The sequence below is a fragment of the Corvus moneduloides genome, chromosome 26 (genome assembly GCF_009650955.1).
Source record: "Corvus moneduloides isolate bCorMon1 chromosome 26, bCorMon1.pri, whole genome shotgun sequence".
Classification (NCBI taxonomy): Eukaryota; Metazoa; Chordata; class Aves; order Passeriformes; family Corvidae; genus Corvus; species Corvus moneduloides.
In genome coordinates, this window is record NC_045501.1 from 4,160,320 (window position 1) to 4,181,308 (window position 20,989).

At 49.3% G+C, this 20,989-nt stretch overlaps 1 protein-coding gene across 3 annotated transcripts in view; it reads right to left on the reverse strand.

Moving 5' to 3' along the window:
- Nucleotides 1–20,989, reverse strand: part of NSF (N-ethylmaleimide sensitive factor, vesicle fusing ATPase) — a 75,600-nt gene that overhangs the window by 44,109 nt on the left and 10,502 nt on the right. For 2 of the 3 annotated variants that reach the window (XM_032134402.1, XM_032134403.1), the window contains exons 1-7: nt 18,972–19,190; nt 18,616–18,701; nt 11,215–11,314; nt 8,368–8,407; nt 4,408–4,574; nt 3,029–3,136; nt 2,344–2,419 (exon numbers count right to left, since the gene is read on the reverse strand). In XM_032134402.1, the coding sequence (XP_031990293.1) occupies nt 2,344–2,419; nt 3,029–3,136; nt 4,408–4,574; nt 8,368–8,407; nt 11,215–11,314; nt 18,616–18,701; nt 18,972–19,175 (781 nt within the window). In that variant the 5' untranslated portion in view covers nt 19,176–19,190. Of the gene's footprint in view, nt 1–2,343; nt 2,420–3,028; nt 3,137–4,407; nt 4,575–8,367; nt 8,408–11,214; nt 11,315–18,615; nt 18,702–18,971; nt 19,191–20,989 lie in introns of those variants that run through there. The other variant, XM_032134404.1, reaches the window with a different exon arrangement.

The following is a 20,989-nucleotide window of genomic DNA, read 5'->3' on the forward strand; positions in this document are numbered from 1 at the left end:
CTCTTCTAAGAGGTGCTTCAAGTTCAGCCAGATAATGAATGAGCACCAAGAGTCCAAGAAGCACAGCAAACAGCAGCTCTGTGTGAGCTCAACCAGACTCTTTAATGCTGGTCTAAACACATCTGGAATCAATATTTCAATTCCAAGGGCAGCAAAACAAACAAACAGGAACGTGCCTCTGGGTAACACGCCAGGGACAGCCCAGCAGCACCTGGGACACAGAGCACCTACAGCCCTGCAGGGAATCCACAGTTCCCCTGTGTTTATCATCCCAGTGCTGCACTCCAGCTTTTAGGTCAGACCCCTCAGCCAGGGCTGTTCCTGCTCCCACAGAGCTTGGCCTACACTCCCCTCTTCTGGCTGCACCTCAGCACGGTAAAATTCTTGCAGCTTGGATTAAAACCTCATCCACTGGTTTCATAACACAATTTTATGCTAAACAGAAGAAACAGAATTGGCTTTTTAAAAAAATTATTACAATTCTTCTCCATTGAAACAATGCAGGCCCTTTACTGAAGGCAGAGCTCAGTGACACTCACTTCACTTTCATCTCCTCTCTCACAATTCAATTATTCAGAACTTTACAATTCCCCAGAGACAACAAAGCACATTAAGCAGCTCTGCCTCAGATCAATGAGGAGATTAAATGAAGTACCAATTTGACAGAAGTAAATCGAGGCACAAGAAGCTCTTTTGTCTTATCTGCAGACAATGAAACCAAATCCTGGGGAAGGGCCCCTATTCCCAACCCACCAGCTCTCCCACAGGACCACTCCTCACACCCACACGTGCCAGGAGGGAGATCACAGGTCATTGTATGACTCTGAATATTAACCAGGTACAATCCCCCTGCTGCTGTGACTCAGTGAGCAGGGTTATTTAACACACCCCCAGCTGTCCTGAACGGGTGTAATCCCCCAGTCACAGCTGGGAACTCACTGCCCTGCCCCTGCAAGTTTCATTTGGTGCTATTAACAGCTGTATCCTCGTTAAGATGCTTAATTACAGCCATCTACAACCCAGCCTACAGAGCTGTGTTGGGGTTTCAGCACAGGCTGAGTGTTCAGATCAAAACTCTGATGAGGTGCAAGGTGTGGTTACACAACAGCCTCACATCTTCCCTCTCTCTGGAGTGACCGTGGCACAAAGTCCCAGCCCCACACGGGAGGGAATGTGGCCCTACAGGGCAGCACCAGACCTCAGCCCCTGCCACAAGCTCCTGCAGTGCTGCATGAGCTGAATTCTCCTTTCCTAAGTGGCTGCTACCCTCAGATGGTTTTTTCCTGTAATAAGTACTCACAGCACTGAGCACTCCCAGCCAAGCAGAGCTGTGCTTTGAAGCCTACCGCAAAAATAAACCTCGTGGCTCCCTGAGCCCCCACCCAGCAGCTGCCCCAGCCACTCCTGATCTGTGCAAGAGCAGCAGCAAAAGGAGGAGCTTCCTTAGCTCATGGACTCTGGGAGAAAGGAACAAAACAGGGAAGAGAAACAAGAAAAAAGAAAAATAAAAGTGTCTGTTCAGCCTTGAATCACAGGCAGGAAAGAACAGCCAGAGCCACACCACCAGCAAGGGAAGGATCTGCAGCTGGAGCTTGGAAAGAGTCACCCACCTCATCCCACTGGTAAGCAAAGGAACAGCCAAAGGAATAGCAGGTGTCCCTGATCCCCAGAATTCAGCGCAGTCCCTGCTCCCCAGGAAGCCCCCACAGTCCCAGGGCACACAGAGCCACTGCAGGGAAGGGCTTCAGTGCCCACTCTGGGGCCCAGGTCCCACCATTCAAACTGGTGGCTCTGTGGGAACACTCCAGATCCAGCCCGACCCCCACACCACTTTCTTTCCAAAGGAATGTGTGGAGGACACGCCAATTATTCCCCAATTTCGTTGATAGCCAAGTGTGATATTGTACACAGAGATTTGTTTTGTTGAGGTTTCAGAAAGTGTCTCTTCAAATCAAAGTTCCCAGTTGTGCGAACAAACTCGTGTGAGCAGTTACACACACAGTGCCCCCTGTGCTGTTCTGCAGCTCCCATGGCCTTCCCAAGAGCAGGACTTTGACATTCTGACTAAACATTTAGAAAAGCTCTCCATTTCCTAATCTCTTCTCTTTTAATTAAATTTAATGGGAGAGCTGTTGGCTTGTTACTGTCTCTGAAAACATCATTCTCTGATGTTTGAAGAGTTAAAATATTTCAACCAGCTGCTGTCTGCTGGTCCATTTGGCCTTGCTAATCTAAGCCTGGGAGTGAAGAAAAAAAGAAACAACCTTGAGGCAATGAAGTCTCCCAGGCCTGAAAAGCAGCAGATCTCAAGCATTATTTCTCTGTTTGGGTGCAGGAACTCACCAATCAGATTGAGAGAGGAGTTCTCAGCTTTCTCAAAGGCAACTTGACTGTTTCCGAGAACCAAACCAACCTCGATCTGCAAAGGGAAGGCAAAGAAATAATTACATTAATTACTATCAGACTCAGCTTCAGATTGCTCCAGATGTGCCCCAAGCACATCTCAGAAGGCAGGAAAAAGCAGCAAAAGCTCTACTTCAAAAGTCACTGTGAAGAATGAAAAATACCAACCCCTCCTCTAAAACAAACATCATTGAATGCAGAAGCTCACCAGGTACAACAACCTGGCTTTTAAAAGTTACTGGTGTAGTTCAAACCCAAGTATTTTATTTCAGCAATATCTAGCAAGTAAAGGAGAAAATAAAATCATGTCCTTTCTACAGAAGGGAAAGTCAAAACTGGACATATCTGGAAGACAAAAAAGCTCAAGAGAGGCAGTTTCCATGAATTAGTACTTAGAGATCAAAAGCTACTCCTTGCATCCTCCCCAGCTCTGTAGTTTAGTGGAGACTGCACTGAACTGCAAACGATGCTCTTTGTCTTCTCTGACACAGCAGACACAGCCAGATGAGCCAGATGTGTGACTCCTCCAAAGGCAGAACACCTAAACTGCTCCTGGTACATGATCTGGTCAAGACTTGAAGCTCTGCAGTCCCCAAGGAATGGACAGGAGTTCCTGGGAGCCCACCTTCTGCTTTTTGCTTGTTCCAGACTCCCCTTTGAGAATGCTGGGGTCCATGGCTTCCATGTCCTTCACCAAGAGCCCAAAAAGCTTGTCATTAAAGCTGAACACCAGCTGTGGAAAGAGGAAAAAACATCTCATTAAAAAAAGCTAAAAAGGATTCTGACAAGACTTCCAAGATTTGAAGGAAAAGAGGCCTGAAGACTGAGTTAACCACCCAGCAACTCCCCTGGAGTTTTTTCCCTGTAAAGCTCTGGGATGCTGACCTTGTGCTTTCCCTGCTCCAATGTAAAAGTAACAGACCTAAAGTTGCAGAACATGAAGTCAGCTGAAGAAACTCAAAGAAAAAATTTCCTTCCAAGAAAAGCACCAATTTCCCCTCCCCCTTCTCCCCAGCTCAATGTTCTGTATCATCTCATGACATTTTCCTCTCACTTCAATAATTGGTGCTAGTCATAGAGAACAATTTAGCTCAAAACTTTCAGACCTTCTGCATTTCAGTTTGACAAGGACACTTTAGGAATAGTGCTAACGAGAGAGAGAATGAATGCAACGAGAGGTAGGGTCCAATCCACAGAAAACCAAGCTGGGTCTGCACAATTCCTTTCCTTGAGTTTGTATTTCCAACTGCCTTAAGATTCAGACCCTGCAAGTTGTAAATACTGTGAGAGACCACCCTCCACCTGTTTTGAGAACAAGGCAAAGCAGAGGTTATCACACAGGGCTTTGCAGGGGCTGAAGCCCATCTGCTGCAGACCTCTGCAGGCTCAATCACAGGGACATCAGCTTTCCAAGGTCCCCAAGGAAAATACTTCATCCCTGTTTCACTATTTAAGTCCATACAGTAGCAATAAATCAGAGAATCCCAGAACAGTTTGGGTTGGAAAGGACCCTAAAGCTCATCAGGTTCCACCTCTGCCATGGGCAGGGACACCTTCCACCACACCAGGCTGCTCCCAGCCCCATCCAACCTGGCCTTGGACACTTCCAGAACAAGAAAATACCCTGTACTTGGGAGGTGCCACTGAGAATTAATCAAAGGTGTTTGTCTTGATCTTATAGAGAAGGAGGCAAAAGTGACTCCCCAAAAGATTCCAGGAGTTGCCATGCCCACATCCAACCAGGCCACAATGAAGAGAGACCTGAGCTCTCCCAAGCCCTGGGATTTTCCTCACAGATTTAGGATAGGGCAGATTCTAAACCCCTCTGCCCATGCTCTCAGATCACAATGGTTTGACTTTTCACTAAGACACCCTTCACACAAAGAACAATTCCTGCCCCTGACCCGGCCTTTGCAGAGCCCTTGGCACCCTCAGATGTCCCTCTCAAGCCCACACGTGGTGTTTTAGCCCAGTTCAGCCTCAAAGCCCCAGAGCAAAGCCCACCTGCTGGCCCACGGAGAAGGCCTGGCTGTTGAACTGCTGGATGAACTCTGCAGCCATCTTATCTGTGTCGTAGGGGTTGGAGTCGATGTTCTTCTTCTGCAGGAAGTCAATCTCGATGGTCATGGTGCCAATGCACTGCTTGGTCTTGTCGAAAGTGTACAGGGAAACTGTGGGAAAAAACAAGAAACAGCACACTTCAGGACAGCAAGGTCCCCACAGTGTATGAAACACGTCTGGCAATACACATCCTTCCCTTGAGAGTGAGTAAAACTGAATATATTATTTCTGATAGAGACCCTTATTTCTCTTATATCCATGTTCAACTACAAGGTAAAAAATACAGGAGATTTTCCACTGAAAATCCCTGCATTGCTATAAAAACTCTTAATAAACCTTTAAAACACCACACAGACTTTGGAGGATGAGGACAATGAAAGCAAATCCAGACATGCTGTGGTCCCACGCATCTGTATCTCCACCCAAGGGTTTGGACGCATCTCTGGGAAGCCCAAAAGCAGCATTAAGGGTAGTCTTGCCCAAAAGCAGTGACAAGAGGCCATCACTGGTCTTCTGTGGCAGCAGGCTGCCGAGCTTTTCTCCAGGTGAGGCAGCAGAAAGTGAATTACTGCACGTTCAAGTGCAGCAATGCAATCTGTCAGCCTAAAACAAAGCACATCATCAACTGCCCCTCATCCCTGACCCTGAGGAAGCAGCCCCCACCCCAGAGGTGCCCTTGGGCCTATCCTGACATTTCCAGGTTACCTTCAGTGATGCAGAATCACCTGAACAGAAAGCCAAGGGGCAGGGAAGGCACTGAACAGTCACTGCCAACGTGATCCCACAGGTACAGCACGTCAGAAACAGGAGTGGAAAGAGGGGAAGAGGATGGGAAAGGGAAGAGCAACAAAATCCACAACTCCAGGGACACTGCTCAGCATGGGGGACCAGAGGGCAGGACCCCACAAACAGGCAGGCCCAGCAATCCACAAACCAGGCTGCAGCAGAAGCCAGTGACTCTCCAGAAGACTGAGGAACATTAAAGGTTTGCTTTGAATCCGGAGAACAAAGTCTCCTCTGCTACAGAGGTCATGGCTAAGGATGAAGCAGCAGGAGGGGAATGTGGGGAAGGTGCTCCACTCAATCTGTGATTTCCTGTCCAGCCCTTGGCAGCAGAACTGCTCCAGAATAAACCTGCAGATGCTGAGGTGTGAGGGCAGAACAAGCCCCCAGCATGGTCTGCTGCAGGACTTGTTCACGTGAAGGGACCAAGGAGAGCCTGTCTCTTGCTGAAAGAGTTACCAGAAGACACAGCACACACACCAAACATCCTTCCTGGGATGAGCTGCCAAGGACAGATCTTCCAGGAAACAGGGATGAAGATGAAAACTCCAAACTACTTCCTGATCTACTGCCAGTTCTTTCAAAAGGGATGTGGCAGCAGGGTTATCCCTTTGGTCTTGCAAGCAAACACCAGGAGCTCCTCTCACCTTACAGGTCACCTCTGGGCAGTTTCCTTTTTCTTGCTGAACCTCACGGCTTTGTCAAATAAAAGCTTCTGGAATATCAGTGTCTGGATTTGGTCACATCACAGGCCTGAGGTGTCAGCTGCACACGAGCAGCTCTTACATCCAGGACAGAGGGGAACCCCCAGCGTGGGGCTGCAGCCCAGCCAGCAGTGCACAGCACCAGCTCCAAGAGCCTGGAATGTCCCAGAGAGAGGCCAGCAACGCAGCAGGAACCTCCTGGCTCCAGGAGGGCAGCAGGGACCTCCCTGGGATGGGAAGGCACCTGAGACAGCCCGCCTGGCTCCAGCTGTGCATCTCTAATGGAACACGGAGCTGGTGCAGCTGAGCTGCATTAAGGCAGGACGGCCACATCCACCCAGGGCACTCTCCCTTCCCACCAGGAAAACCACTCACATGGAAAACCCTTAGTGTATCATCAGGGGCTCAGCAGGACTCACATCACTGCTCCACAGTGGGCTGCAGTTACAGCTGATATTTAAAATGCAGCTTCCACATTATCAGGGGACCAGGACAAAGCACGAACCCCGGTAAATCACTGGGTTTGTGAGCATTTCTCCCTACCTGCAGAATGCCTTTACAAATCCCTTCCACCCAGCAGGGAGTCAGATGACATTTAGTCACTCTGCACAGAATCACTGCATTATTTTTGTTAACACAGGCTCCCACGTAGCTGGGAGGTTTACAGTAAAGCCCAGGACAAGGACAGCCACAGACTGCTCTAAGAGCTGATCACACAGAATATTGGTGCTTCTTTCCCCAAAAGACCTGAGTACTGAAAAGCACTGATCTATAAGTGAGTTGGCACACGATCAGCAGGCAAACAAGGGTGAGAAACAAATTAATTTATGGGTCTCCCCCCATTATAGGTCATTTTTCAGTTAAAACAAGACCAGCTAGCAAAAAAGTCACAGGTTAACAGAATCACCAAGGTTGGAAAAGGCCCCAAAGATCACCAAGTCCAACCATCAACCCAGCACCACCACCATGGTCACCACTAAACCATGTCCTCAAGTACCACATCCACTGGTTCTTCGAATATTTCCAGGGATGGTGACTCCACCACTGCCCTGGGCAGCCTGTTCCAAGCCTTTACAACCCATTCTGTGAAGAAATTTTCCCTAATATCCAACCTGCACCTCCTCTGGCACAACTTGAGGCTGTTTCCTTTCATCCTGTCCCTTGTTCCCTGGGAGAAGAGACCAAGCTCCTTCCAGGTCATTGTATGGAGTAGGAAGGTCTGCCCTCAGTGTCCAGGTTAAAATCCTGGCTTTCAAGCAAGGTCTGTGAAATATCCAGTTGTGCAGAGAGGCAGAGACACCCACTCCAGCCTGTCCCTACAAACACAGCAGACTTCACATCTGAGTACTGATCCATGCTCATGGACCTGCAGAGACCACAGGCGCTGGGAAAACAAACAGCCAGAAGGGAGCCTCCCCAGGAGCACCTCACACCCACAGCTGCACCGCTTCCCAGGCTCAGTCCTCCTCATTCTGACACAGGATGCAGCCATCAGCTCTGCCCACAATCCCCAAGGAGGAATTGAATTCCCTGGAATCACTGGAAGCAGCTCCAGAGGCAAAGCAGCGGCCTCATGAGCAGCGTGCTCCAGTGCAGAGAGCACGAGCCAGCCAAGCACAGAGCAGGTCACAGCAAGGGAGAGGATGAGCTGCCCTCCCCAGGAGCACAGAGGTGACTTCTGATGGTCCAAAGAACAAACCTGATCCATTACCTGGACCTGCTGTAGCAAAGAACACATAGACCCTCCTGTAAGAAGCTGCTGCCAGGAGTCTGGTCAACATTCCAGCAGCTACAGACAGGTTCAGCAGCTGCACCTGTACCTGACAGTGATCCAAAGCAGAGGGAACAGTGACATACAGCACCAAGTCACAAAAGAGCCAACTGGTCTCCTCCAAACATTGGCCAAGGCTTGGAAGGCTCGAGGAAGATGTGAAACAGGAAATTCACCTCAGCCCTTCACCTTGCTGCAGAATGTTCTGGTCAGTTATTGGTGCAAACACCAGTGCTGCTCCCAGAGCTCAGCACTGCAGGGAACACTGCTGCTCCTGGCAGCTCCTGGCACTAAAATGTCCCCATTCATTCCAGTGCTGATGCCAAGAAGTTCCCCAAGGACAAGAGTTAGTGGGAGTGTTCTCCAGAGACCCAGGAACAGGCTGTCCAGGACACTGATGTCCCACACAGAGCCAGGCTGAGATACCAACAGGTGTCTGGAGAAACTGCCAAAAGTCCTCCAGGTCTGGAAAACATTAAATGCAGAAAGGCTGCAGAGAGGAGAGCAGTTCCTTCACTAACAAGGGTCTCACATCACCTGGAGAAGGGCTGGAGATCTGAGAGTTCCCAATTCAGTTTCCCTTCAGGATAGAAACATGAATTCAGCTTTATAAACACATCACAATCCCTCTGCTGATCCACTCACCATCGATCTCCTGTCCGATGGAAAGGCCGGCCCATTTTCTCTGTAAAACAAGACAAAAATGTCAGAACACCTGTCCTGCAGAACATCTGTCCTCTCAAAGGCAGCCTCCTCACCCAGAGGAGCAGGATTCCCGGGAGAACCTTCAGCAGCAGAAAAAAGGGGCAGAATGGACTATCCCAAACACCCCCAAATTAACAGGAAACAAGTCAAAAACATTGAATAATCTCTTTAAATAATTCTATCTTGTGACCTCAGAAGGTTGTTCTGCCCAACCTCCTTCAGGTTACTGGTCTCCCCACCATCCTGGAGGCAGAAGTTGTGCTGCTGGACAGGGCTTTTTGTCCTTCTGCTAATTTCCTAGCAAAGCCCAGGTTCTGAGCACTCCACAGGTGCCAGAATGGCTGTTACACACCCCGTGGGCATTTTAAAAGCTTGTTCTAATGTGCTCCAAGCTACAATATTACCTGAACCAAGAGAACCAGTAAGAATGAAACTGTTCAAATCCTTTAGGTCCCTTCAAATTCCTTTAAAAAGATTCGTGCTGTACGGAACTGCAGAAGTGGGAAATGGTTTACAAATTATGTGACACAAAAAATCTATAACCTTTACAATTCCACCAGTTCTGGCTTGATGATTGCAAAAATGGGGTTTTCCCAGTGGCTGCTGCTGCATTACAGATTGGCTGCAGTGTGTTCACAGCCCTCATCACAGGCTATGCCACGCTCACAGTCCCTCAGATATCAAATAGAGGCACCAGTCACGGACACGTGTAGGTGTCATTACACACAGCTCCAGGGAGCTCACATTTGAAAAGTTGTAATTTATGGTCATTTGTATTTGCCTTTTTGTCTGGGAGAAGGAACACAATGACTTTGTTCACAAAGTGAACATTTCCCCCTTTACACCCTCTCCAATGTCCACAGAATCTCCTGAGTTGGAAGGAACCACAAAGGATCATTGAGTCCAACTCCTGCCCTGCACAGACACCCCAACAGCCCCACCCTGGGCATCCCTGGCAGCGCTGTCCCAGCGCTCCTGCAGCTCTGGCAGCCTCGGGGCCGGGACCATTCCCTGGGGAGCCTGGGCAGTGCCCAGCACCCTCTGGGGGAAGATTAGTGAGGATCTTCTGTGAGGCAAGAGATACAGCTCAACTCCCATGTTCACTTGGCTGGTTTCTGCTAAAGGTTTCTCATCACTGTGCAGCAGTTCAGATTTTAGGCTCTCAGGATACAAAATTTGTCACACCAAAGATTACCACAGAGCAAAGGTGGTCAAGAACTCCACAAGAATAGTGAATGAACGACAAGCAGATGTTCTGGAGGCCTCAGAGCACAGACATCACCATCCCTGAACAGGAACAGTGAACACGCGCTTGGTGTGAGACTGACTGCAACCATCCAAGGCTCTGGGAAACCCTGGGAATTAACACCCAGCATGAGGAACACCCCAGTGCTCAGAGGGCTGGAACAGCTCTGCTATGGAGACAGGCTGAGGGAATGGGGGTTGTTCAGCCTGGAGAAGGCTCTGGGGGGATCTCATTGTGGCCTTTCGATACCTAAAGAGGACTTAAATCTGGGGACAGACTTTTAAGTAGGGACTGCAGCAATAGTACAAGGGGAAGTGGCTTTAAACTAAAAGAGGGTAAATTCAGACATTTCATATGGTGAAAATGGTAAAACCCTGGGCCAGGTTGCCCAGAGAGGTTCCAGGGAACATTCAAGGTCATATTGAACAAGGGCTGTGAACAAACTGGTCTAGTGGGAAACGTCCCTGTTCATTCAGCCTTTAAAGGCCCTGTCGAACCCAAACAGCTCTATAATCCTACAAATCAAGCACTCACCTCCCAAAAACTGCAACATTCCCTACACAGCCCCTTCTCCATAGGGAGCACCAGGCCTCACCCCTTGGCAGAGGGGCTCTCCTGGCTGCACAACAACAACTGCAACATATAAAAATCAACACAGTGACCAGCAGGAGATGCTTATGCTGTTAAAGTCAGTGCACTCAGGTCACTGCTGGGCAGTTTGGGCATCACAAACCACAGCCAGACACTGGTCAACATAACATCCCCTACCCACTCCTCCAGACAGACCCAGTTCCAACAGCACATCAAAAGGCAAAATGTCATCTGGGGGCTTGTGCCAAGATGTGCTGAGGAAAAAAAAACCTCCTGCATTTGCAGCACAGAGACTGGGCTTTGGAGCAGTCACTGGCAGGGAGATATGAAAGCACTGAGTCAGAGACAATGATTGCTGCAGGTTCATGGGATGACACTCAGGCTGAGAGTTAAAAGCTACAAGCTTCATTTTTTGATTTAGAAGTTAATTATATTCATTATTTATTCTAACCATCACTTAACATCTGATGATGACTTAATTAAGAAAGCCAAGACAAAGGGGTTTTGAGGTTCTTTTATGCATTTCCTTGCACTTTTCATCTAAAAACACTACCAATGACTGAATGTAGTCAATAAAACTTCTGGCAGGTCTTAAAAAACACAGCAAAGAAACCCTGTAAAGCCAAGGGAAAACAGGGAACAATAAAGATTCACAGGAAAGGGCAGATATTGCTTCGGCTTTTCTTTTTCAAATCGTTTATTTCTGATGGATTTTTAAAAGGTTAAATTACACCTTTTCAGGTATCTTTATCCCACCATGCACTAAAAATATATCAAAGTAATGTAAGCACAGTCACTTCAGTTGTAGTACAAGTCTCCTTGAACTTTTGCTGGCAGAAATCAAATTTGCAGCATACATTTACTCCAACTAGAGAACTTATCTTCAATCCTGATCCCAAAAGAGATTTTGCTTATTCTGTAGAAGAGTAGAAAGTCCAACCACGCCGTACCTGGGGCAAGCTGAAGGCGATGCTGCCAGGGATGACCGAGGGGTGGGTTCTCAGTGTGAAGATGTATTTGTGGTTGGGAGAGGTCTTCACCACAACATGCCTAGAAAAGAGATCAGTATTTTACTCTGGTGTGTACCAGGAGGGTTTTGCATTGTTCACAGCGCTGTGAGAGCTCAAAAGAAACACCCAGCTTATCTCTGGGGCTGCACAGGAAAACCACAGCCCGACGCAGGCGCGCAGCAGGGTGACAGAGCCCATCACCCTCGCTGGTACAGTGGCATCTCAAAGCCCAACTGCAAGACTTTGCACCAAAAATTACTATTTACATCCCCCCCAGTAGCCCTTAACTTCAGGACTGCACTGTAGAAATGAGAGAACCAAACCACAACCACAAACTGAGGCTGCTACAGCTAAAAATCAACGCTGGTTTCACATCTCAAGCATTAACACCAAAGCATCAGTATCTTACCCCCAACAAGCACTGTCCCCAGCTGTGATGCCAACAAGTAGATGCAAAGCCCATACAGGGATCTGAGTGTATTGTTTAGAAGTTTGACAGCAGGAAATAATGGGAGGAATTTCTGTACAAAAAGTAAAATCACACAGGCCCTGCAGCTGTTCCTCCTGGCACAAGTGACCAACTGATCTTGAACTCAGACAGCATCCGAGTGGCTGGAAAAACAGCATCACAGTGTTGGAAGGAGGGCCAGTGGGAAAGGACCTGGGGGTGCTGATCAACAGCAGCTGAACAGGAGCTGGCGTGTGCCCAGGTGGGCAAAAAGGCCAAGGGCACCTGGCCTGTATCAGAAAGAGTGTGGCCAGCAGGCCCAGGGCAGTGACCGTTCCCTGTGCTGGGCAGTGGTGAGGCCACACCTTGAGCACTCGGGTCAGTTCTGGCTCCTCACTGCAAGGAAGACATTGAGGGGCTGGAGCCTGTCCAGGGAAGGGAACGGAGCTGTGGAAGGGTCTGGAGCACCAGGAGGGAGCTGGGGGGGCTCAGCCTGGACCTTCTCACTCTCCACAACTCCCTGACAGGAGGGAGCAGCTGGGGGCGGGGTTGGCCTCTGCTCCCAGGGAACAAGGGACAGGACAAGAGGAAATGGCCTCAAGCTGTGCCAGGGGAGGTTTGGATTGAACATCAGGAAGAACATCATGGAAGGGGCTGCCCGGGGAGGTGGTGGAGTGCCCATCCCTGGAGGGGTCCAAGGAATGCCTGGACATGGCACTCAGTGCTCTGGGCTGGGTGACAAGGTGGGGATTGGCCACAGACTTGACTCGATGATCTGGGAGGCCTTTTCCTCAATGATTCTAAGATTCCATTATAGAACAGTTATAAAACCAGAGCAATACAAGCAGTCAGGAGCAGACACAGCAGCAGCCACGGCATGTGCCTGTCTGTCACACTCAGAATTGAAGCTGTCAGCAACAAAGATACTCAAAAGCTGCTTCTAGCTCTCCTCAGACTATGCCTGATAGCTCTTATCATGTGATAGGCAGACAGCTTGCTGGCTCGAGAAAGCAAAACCAAAGGAGGCTGGGATTTGTGTGCTCTGGCAGCAGGGTGATGGTGGAATCAGGGTTCACCTCATCTTCCTCTCCCACTGCTGGCACTGTCACACACTGGGGTACACAAGGCACCAGCTCCATGGGATTTTACCCCTCACCAACCCCACAGTCAGGAAGGGCAGGATGAGCTGTGCTGGCAGCCAAGGCCCACACTCCTGGCCCTCCTCCCTCCCTGCAGTCCATGTTTTCCGTGCACATATGCTCCCTGTACTTTCATTTGCACAGCCAAGCCAGCACCATCCAAGTGAGGATCTGCACTGGCTCCATCCTGTGAGCAGAACAGCTCCAGCCACAGGCAGGAAGGAACTTATGGCCCTTGGAGACAAGAGGAAATGCAGCCCAAACCAGGAGCCATGGCAGCCCAAACCAGGAGCCATGGCCAACTGCCACCTGCAAATCCTTCCCAGGCACTGCTGGCACTTGGTGGCCTGGCAGGGACAGAAGCATTTTCAACACACCAAAGTGACAACAGAGCTCCCAACTCAGGCAAACACTGAGCTGAGTCCTCACTGATTCTGACCCAAAATCACCCATCAGCTGCCAAGACACCCCTCCCTCTCCTCCTCCTTCTGCCCCAGGCATAAATCCAGGAAACTGGTATAGGTGGTGAAGTTCCATACAAATGTTACAGGGGAGAACAAGGCATTTATTAGTGCTGCGTGGCAGCCAGGGAAGATTTATGGAGATTGAAAGACAGCAGATGTCACTCCTGCCTTCAGGTAGGAGGATCCAAGGAATTACAGGCTGGTCAGCCTCACCTTACACCCTAGGGAAGTGACAGAGCAACTAATCCAGGAAGCCAAGCATATTAAAGCACGAGAAAGTGACTGGGAGTCACTCTGAGCATGGATTTAGGAGTGGTCAGCGTGGATTTACAAAGGAAAATCCATCCTGACCAGCACAACGGCTTTCTCCAATGAAATGGTGAGCTCTGGGGCTGAAGGGAGAGCTGGATTTATTCCAACATTAGCAAACTTTCCACACTCCTGGCACAACCATCCTCAGACACTGCTGTGATACAGACTGGGCAGGGAGGGGGGCTGGAGGCTGAACTGCTGCACTTGGGGCTGCGGCCAACGGCACCAAATCCCACTGCTGGAGAGCACTGGGTGTGCAAATCCCACTGCAGGAGATCACTGGGTGTGTAAATCCCACTGCTGGAGAGCACTGGGTGTGTAAATCCCACTGCTGGAGAGCACTGGGTGTGCAAATCCCACTGCTGGAGAGCACTGGGTGTGCAAATCCCACTGCTGGAGAGCACTGGGTGTGCAAATCCCACTGCAGGAGATCACTGGGTGTGTAAATCCCACTGCTGGAGAGCACTGGGTGTGCAAATCCCACTGCTGGAGAGCACTGGGTGTGCCAATCCCACTGCAGGAGAGCACTGGGTGTGCAAATCCCACTGCTGGAGATCACTGGGTGTGCAAATCCCACTGCAGGAGAGCACTGGGTGTGCCAATCCCACTGCAGGAGAGCACTGGGTGTGCCAATCCCACTGCAGGAGAGCACTGGGTGTGTAAATCCCACTGCTGGAGAGCACTGGGTGTGTAAATCCCACTGCTGGAGAGCACTGGGTGTGCCAATCCCACTGCAGGAGAGCACTGGGTGTGCCAATCCCACTGCTGGAGAGCACTGGGTGTGCAAATCCCACTGCTGGAGAGCACTGGGTGTGCCAATCCCACTGCAGGAGAGCACTGGGTGTGCCAATCCCACTGCAGGAGAGCACTGGGTGTGCCAATCCCACTGCAGGAGAGCACTGGGTGTGCCAATCCCACTGCAGGAGAGCACTGGGTGTGCCAATCCCACTGCAGGAGAGCACTGGGTGTGCAAATCCCATTGCTGGAGATCACTGGGTGTGCAAATCCCACTGCTGGAGATCACTGGGTGTGCCAATCCCACTGCAGGAGAGCACTGGGTGTGCCAATCCCACTGCAGGAGAGCACTGGCCTGTGCTCACCACACATGTGTCCACATGGGGCCAAAACTATTTAACCCCTTCATTCCTGAGCAGCTGAAGGGACAGAGCTCCTCAGCCAGCCCACACGGGACACACCTGGGTGTGCTGCTGCTCACAGGGACCTTGACAGATCCCATCAAGCTCAATAAGGGAAAATGCAAAGTCCTCCACGCAGGGGAACAATCCCATGCACCAGTGCAGGTTGGGGGCCAACTGGGGGCTAAGAAGCCCTGGAATCCAGGTGGACAATGAGCTCAACAGGAGCCAGCAACACATCCCTGCAGCAAAGGTGGGTAACATCCCCTCGAGGTGCATTAGCCAGGAACAGGCTGCACTGGCACAGGCTGCCCACAGAAACTGTGGCTGCCACATCCCTGGGAAGTGTCCAAGGCCAGGTTGGATGGGACTTGGAGTATCCTGAGACAGTAGAAGGTGTCCCTGCCCATGGCAGGGGGTGGCACTGGATGGTCTTCAAGGTCCCCTTGCAGCCCAAACCATTGTATGATTCCATGATTTGGGAGAGCACCAGCAGCAGGGACGAGCAGTGATCCTCCCCAGATGGAACACTGCTCCAAGGACAGCTCATTTCAAACTGAGAGAAAGAGAGAGATAAAGCAGAGAACTGTCCAGGAGGCCAGGACTGAAATCAGGAGTTTTCCAGCACAGAATCACCCTGAGAAATCCAAATTAGTATCGACACACAACGAACTGGAAAGGAAGGTGTGACACTGCAGAGCAAGAGAGAAACACACCTGGAGGCAACACACAAGTTCCAGCTACAATTCTGGAATACTTCATCACAAAATGCACTTGATGAGAACTAACACCTGACAGGAAGCAGCTCATGAGACAGGAAAAGACCCAAAATTAAAGCTTTTTAAAGCCCCAGCGTACACAACAGTGACTTCAACATGTAAAGATTCAGCATCTCTGCAGGAAGAACAAACTCCACCACTGCTGGGCTTCACTTCAAAGACCCAAAATGCAGGAAAATGATAATACTTGGTAAAAATACTGGGGAGGAGTATCCACAAAGACTTCATACCAATTACTGTGCTGGAGTATTCCATTCACCAAAAACATCTCCAGCAAAGCAGAAAGACAGCAGAGCTTGACAACAGACAAAGAGATGCCAGGAAGAAAAAGCAAAGAGGAAAAATGAAAAAAAAAATCAGCTTTCTGAAAGAAAATACTAGGAAAGGTCAAATCCTGACAGGTTCTGTGAGAAAAATCTGCATAAAGCACAGGGACAACCATGTCTCTTCTCAAAGACAGCAGGAGCAGGCAGCTTCCAACAGGCTGTAAGCAACCTAAGTACCACAAATGCTCAAAATAAGGCAATAGCAGAAAAACTAAATGCATTTTCCTACACTGATGTTCACCAGGAATGAGCTCAGAGAGCTCATGGAGACACATGGGGGAAATCTCAACCTCATTAAGAGCTTCAGCTTATACACGAACAAAAGGAACAACGAATCACCAGGGCCTGACAGCTCCCAGAGCTCTCCCAGGCGGAATTGCTGCTCTACTCCATGTGTAAATCCTCGCCTGGAACTGTCAGATCCAATGCGTGTGATGCCAGCTCTTAGGAGGGGCTCCAGGAAACTGGGCCCAGTAAACTGCTGGTAAGTTTGCTGGCCAGGCTGAGCAAACTAAGAGAAACTCCACCAGACATGAATTAACCTGCGAGTGCATCAGTTTTTATGTTGCTGAAGCAGGGGTGGGGCTCCTGTGAGGGAGGGGATGACTCAGGTACCTGTGCAGAGGTGCCAGCAGGGATCTCATCCCATACAGTGCATGTTCGGGAATCCACAGCAATCATTCAGCAAGGGCTCCTCAGGAAACTAAACTGGCCTAGGAGGGATGGGCTTCCCATGAGAAAGATAAGCACAACCAGTTCTTAACACGAACACAAACCTGCCATTCAGACAGCCTGCCCTGACTGCTGTGCCCTCGCAGCCTGGCTGCGTTCAGAACTGGTTTCTCTCTCCCAACTGCACTGGGCCTCCTCAAGGTAGAAGCAGGACACAGGACCTCAAGATGGTGCCGCTCCCCAAACCACGACACAGCATACACTGGGATCACACAGCGCGTGGCCTCCTGTGAACTCCTGCGGCACCAAGCACTGACTCATCCCTGCCCAGCTCACGGGGTGCAGAAAGCGAAGCATGAGAAGATGTTCAGCAGCACCCTGGGGCTAAATCATCTCCTTGATGCAAGGGCAAACTCCAGCTCTACATCCCCAGCAGTGCTAGAGCAGAGAGCCCTTTGTAGAGGTGTGACCAAAAGCCCCCCTGAGCAGGCAGCCGTGGTGAGGGACCCGAGGCAGGGGCAGGAGCTGCAGCCAGGGAGGGCTCCAGAGATCTGCAATGCAGCACCGACTCCAGCCCAGCACTGCCGAACACCAGGAGCTTCCCTGTGCTCCATCTGACACTGCAAAGCCATCTGCAGCATCTGCTCCCAACCAAACACGCTGCTGGTGTGTGAGCACCAACTGCTAGAAATAAACAGCTCCCAGGAGAATGGGAACAGCCAGAACCACATCCCGGGGCATTGCTTCCTGCAAGCTGCCACAAATGCCAGGAGAGAGGGTTCTGGAAGCGAAAGGAACGCAGCCGGCTGCAGGTCTGGCAGCTGGGTCCCTCTAGGATATCCATACTGGAGGAAATTAAAGTTTTTATAATGCATGAGGTACAATGCTCAGTTCAGGTATTTTTGTAACTCAATTACTTAGGGAAAAAATCTACCTGGGGAAAACCATCCTTTGAAAAGACCAGTGTCTTTTCAAAAAAGACCAAGCAGACACTTTTGCCTGCTTCTGAGCGTAAAAGTTCTGCTTGCTGGGGGGTGGTTTTGTTTGGTTTTGGCATTTTATACTCAGGTTAGGCTCATAAAATCTCAGTTCAGTTCATCGCTGCAGGGCCAGGACAGGTCCCAGGGCAGCAGAGCTAACTGACAGCACAGAGAGGCAAATCTTAAACACATCCCTGCATCCCTGCAGTTCAGCACCACTGTGTTCTCCATCCTTAGCAGAGTTCACCTGGGGCAGGTATTTTTATCTAAGGCCTGGGCATATGATTCAGTATCTCCTTGAACATTTTTTCCCATTTTTCAAACCCAAGCCCTTCAGCCTTGTGCTGCACATGATATTCCCTTTCAGCTGAAATTAATGACTTCTGTCTACAACCTACATACTAAAATCTGCCAGAGCTTCCCTAAAGCTGCAGCAAAGCAAGGAAACTGAGTATGTGAATTGGCTTCTTGTAATATAAAACCCTTCTGTGTGGGCTGAGCTGAAAAATTCATGTGTTTTCCACCTAACAGAAGTAAATCCCAGAGTCAGGTTCTATAAGCCACCCCAGAACTGCAATTAAAGAATCCAACTTGTTGTGCCCACACTCTGGCTGCTTCTCCCTTTTGTTCTTGTGCATGAAAACCCCGAGAACAAGAGAGAGTCCTCCTGGCTCTGCTCAGCACTCCCATATCATGTGAAAGTGAGAAGATGCCCTGAGTAATGCAACAAAATGATAAAAACGTTTTTAAAATAGTTCAAATATTCTCACTATGTAACAGGAACAAAAGCAAAACCAAAACAAACAAAAATGATCACAGACGGTCCTTAACTAAAATGATTCTATTAGTTAAGCAGATGCAGTTCCCAAGAAAGAAACGCTACAGAGAAACTGTCACCCTTCTTCCAGCACCTCCTATTTCCAGAAAGAGCCACATTTAAAGTTCTGATCTCTAAAGACACAAGTTTTCTTAATCAAACTGCTGTGTTCAGCTTTCCAAACCTGAAATGTCATTCCCCCTCCATCCGAATTTTGAAAACAATTCCTTTTTGGTTAAAAGCTGAAAGAGCAACAGTGCACACTTACTGCCCAGACTGGAAGTCCTTCTCGTTCACCACAGCACAGTTGGTTAAGGACAGCTCATCCGTGGGACATCTCGCTGCTTGCATAGGCTACAAGAAAGAGGAGGGAAAAAGTCAAATAAAATTCTGATTTTCCTTTACTAAGCCAAGCCTCAAGTCTTCTGCAAAACCACAAAGCACAAAACAGGTCTTGTGAGTCCTGGCACACTCTGAGAGCCCACTGGGATCAACCAGCTCCTCTTCCAGGTTTCTCCAAACACTTCCATGGGTCACAGGTACGTGTATCCTAAAGCTCAGCATTTTGGGCCTATCATGTACTTTGTATTTTCCACCCTACCTACATAAATCCTTTAAAATTACCTGGGAGGAAGCTTGCAAGGCAAACCCTGTTAACTTGCAAGTGAACCCTGGCACGCTGAAGCTTCCCTGAATGTTGCCACAAGGCAGCAGTAACCTGCATTCCCTGGAAGGTATTTCCTGCCCAGTGACAGGACACTGGGATATTCTGAAAGCTGCTAAGGGAAAGCAGCAGTTCCCCTGCAGCCCTGGGTAACCCTGTTTCATCGTGCTGGGCGGGGTCAGAGACCATGAAGGGAGAAAGGGTGGGATAAAGACGTGACCTTCCCTGTTCCCTGAACATCACTCAGAAAACTGAAATTTCAGCATATCCGTCCTGCATAAACCCCTTCACCCAGTGCAGTGCAGGGCAGCACTGAGAGTCCACAGGAAGGTTTAACCTCAGCCAGCTGCTATCCAACCCCACAACCCCTTTGTACCACTTCTCAAAAGAAATATCACATGTGAATATTTTCTACTCTGTAGGAAACATCCCAGATCCGTAACACAGAGAAGAAAATTAGGTAAAATAGTTAATTCCAGCCTATCACTATGAAAAAAAATACTGCAACAAATTTTGTGGGGGAGTTCTCCCCCTCTATTTTCTAATGTCAGAGGACCAATCTTATTTCAAGAGTATCTGTTCATTTTTGTCCCTTCTACTGTTACTCATCAATCAGCAATTAAAAACTGAAATAGCAGCACTCCCAGCCCAGGCTGCCCATCCCCATCACGAGGCAGGATGGAGCACGGGGGAAGCACAGCAGAGGGACCTCAGCCCCATCCTACACCCTCACCCCACCTGCTCCTGCAGAATTATACCACAAAACAATGGCTGAACGATGAAAATTGGGATCAAAATGCCTCCAGAAGTGGAGAAAGGGATGGAAAAGGCAGGATGTTTCTATCATTAGCTATGGACTGAAGAAATTTCATTTGGGGAAAAGCTTAACTTGCCCCCCAAGGTGTCATTTTCAGAATCAAAGCACAGCCACCTCGGTCAGATACAAATTTGCAGGCAGCGCAACAGAAACTATTTGACACTGTCAGCCTATTGCTAAAAGCAATTCAGGATGGATTTTCTCTTAAGACACCCTTAAATCCCAACAGCAAGCACAGGAAACGCACTGATCCCAACACACACAGCTAAATCATTTCCCAGGAGTTATTGTCCTGCTCAGCCTTCCTCCCCCAGCCCCTCTGGGACAAGAGTCAGAGAAATTCCCCCCGGTGTGCCCTGCAGCCAGCCTGCTCTAAAGCTCAGATCAACTTTTATGGCACAATGTGATTTGTCTCAAGTACTTGCTATTTAGAAAAGGACCAATTCATTACTTTTACTGAATAATGCTCAATTGCCCTTGACATATGTGACAACCAAAAAAGATTCCATTTTCAGACCAGAAGCAGATTTATCTACCTGAATGCTGAGTGTGATAAAAGACTCAAATGTTCCTGTAATAAAATGTATGACATCGGTGGATTTATGAGATACACAATCTGTCTGCTGAGGCCCCTTGGCCTGGGGCACTTCACAGCAAACATTCACCATTTTATCACTTCTCCCATCTGCAGGGCACGGTTTTGGGAAGGACGCGCCCTGATAAAACGCATTACAGGGGATATTTCTGGAGAAAAGTGGACATGGAGCTCCTGGATTAAGCCTTTTTACAGCACTAGTCCTCAGCTGCATTTTTAATCCTCAGTGACAAACTGCTTCCTACACGCAGCAAGCGCCCGGCCAAGCCGCCGTTGCTGTCTGCACTTGGAACACTGTGCTTTAGGAAATGCAGGAATAGCAAGGAATGCATTCCAAATCCAGCAACAACTGCTCCCTTTGCAAGCTCTGCAGCAGAGGAGAGATGATGGCAAAACACCCTTGGGTGTCTGACACGTGAAATAACGTGGCTGTTGCAGCAGCAGCACCAACCATGCCAGCCATCCCAGAGCCCAGCTCCTCCTCCTGGGCTGTCTGGCAGGAGCCCATTTCTCCCTGGCAATGACCAACATTTCAGGCAACATCTCTGCTCCCAGCCCTCCAGTAC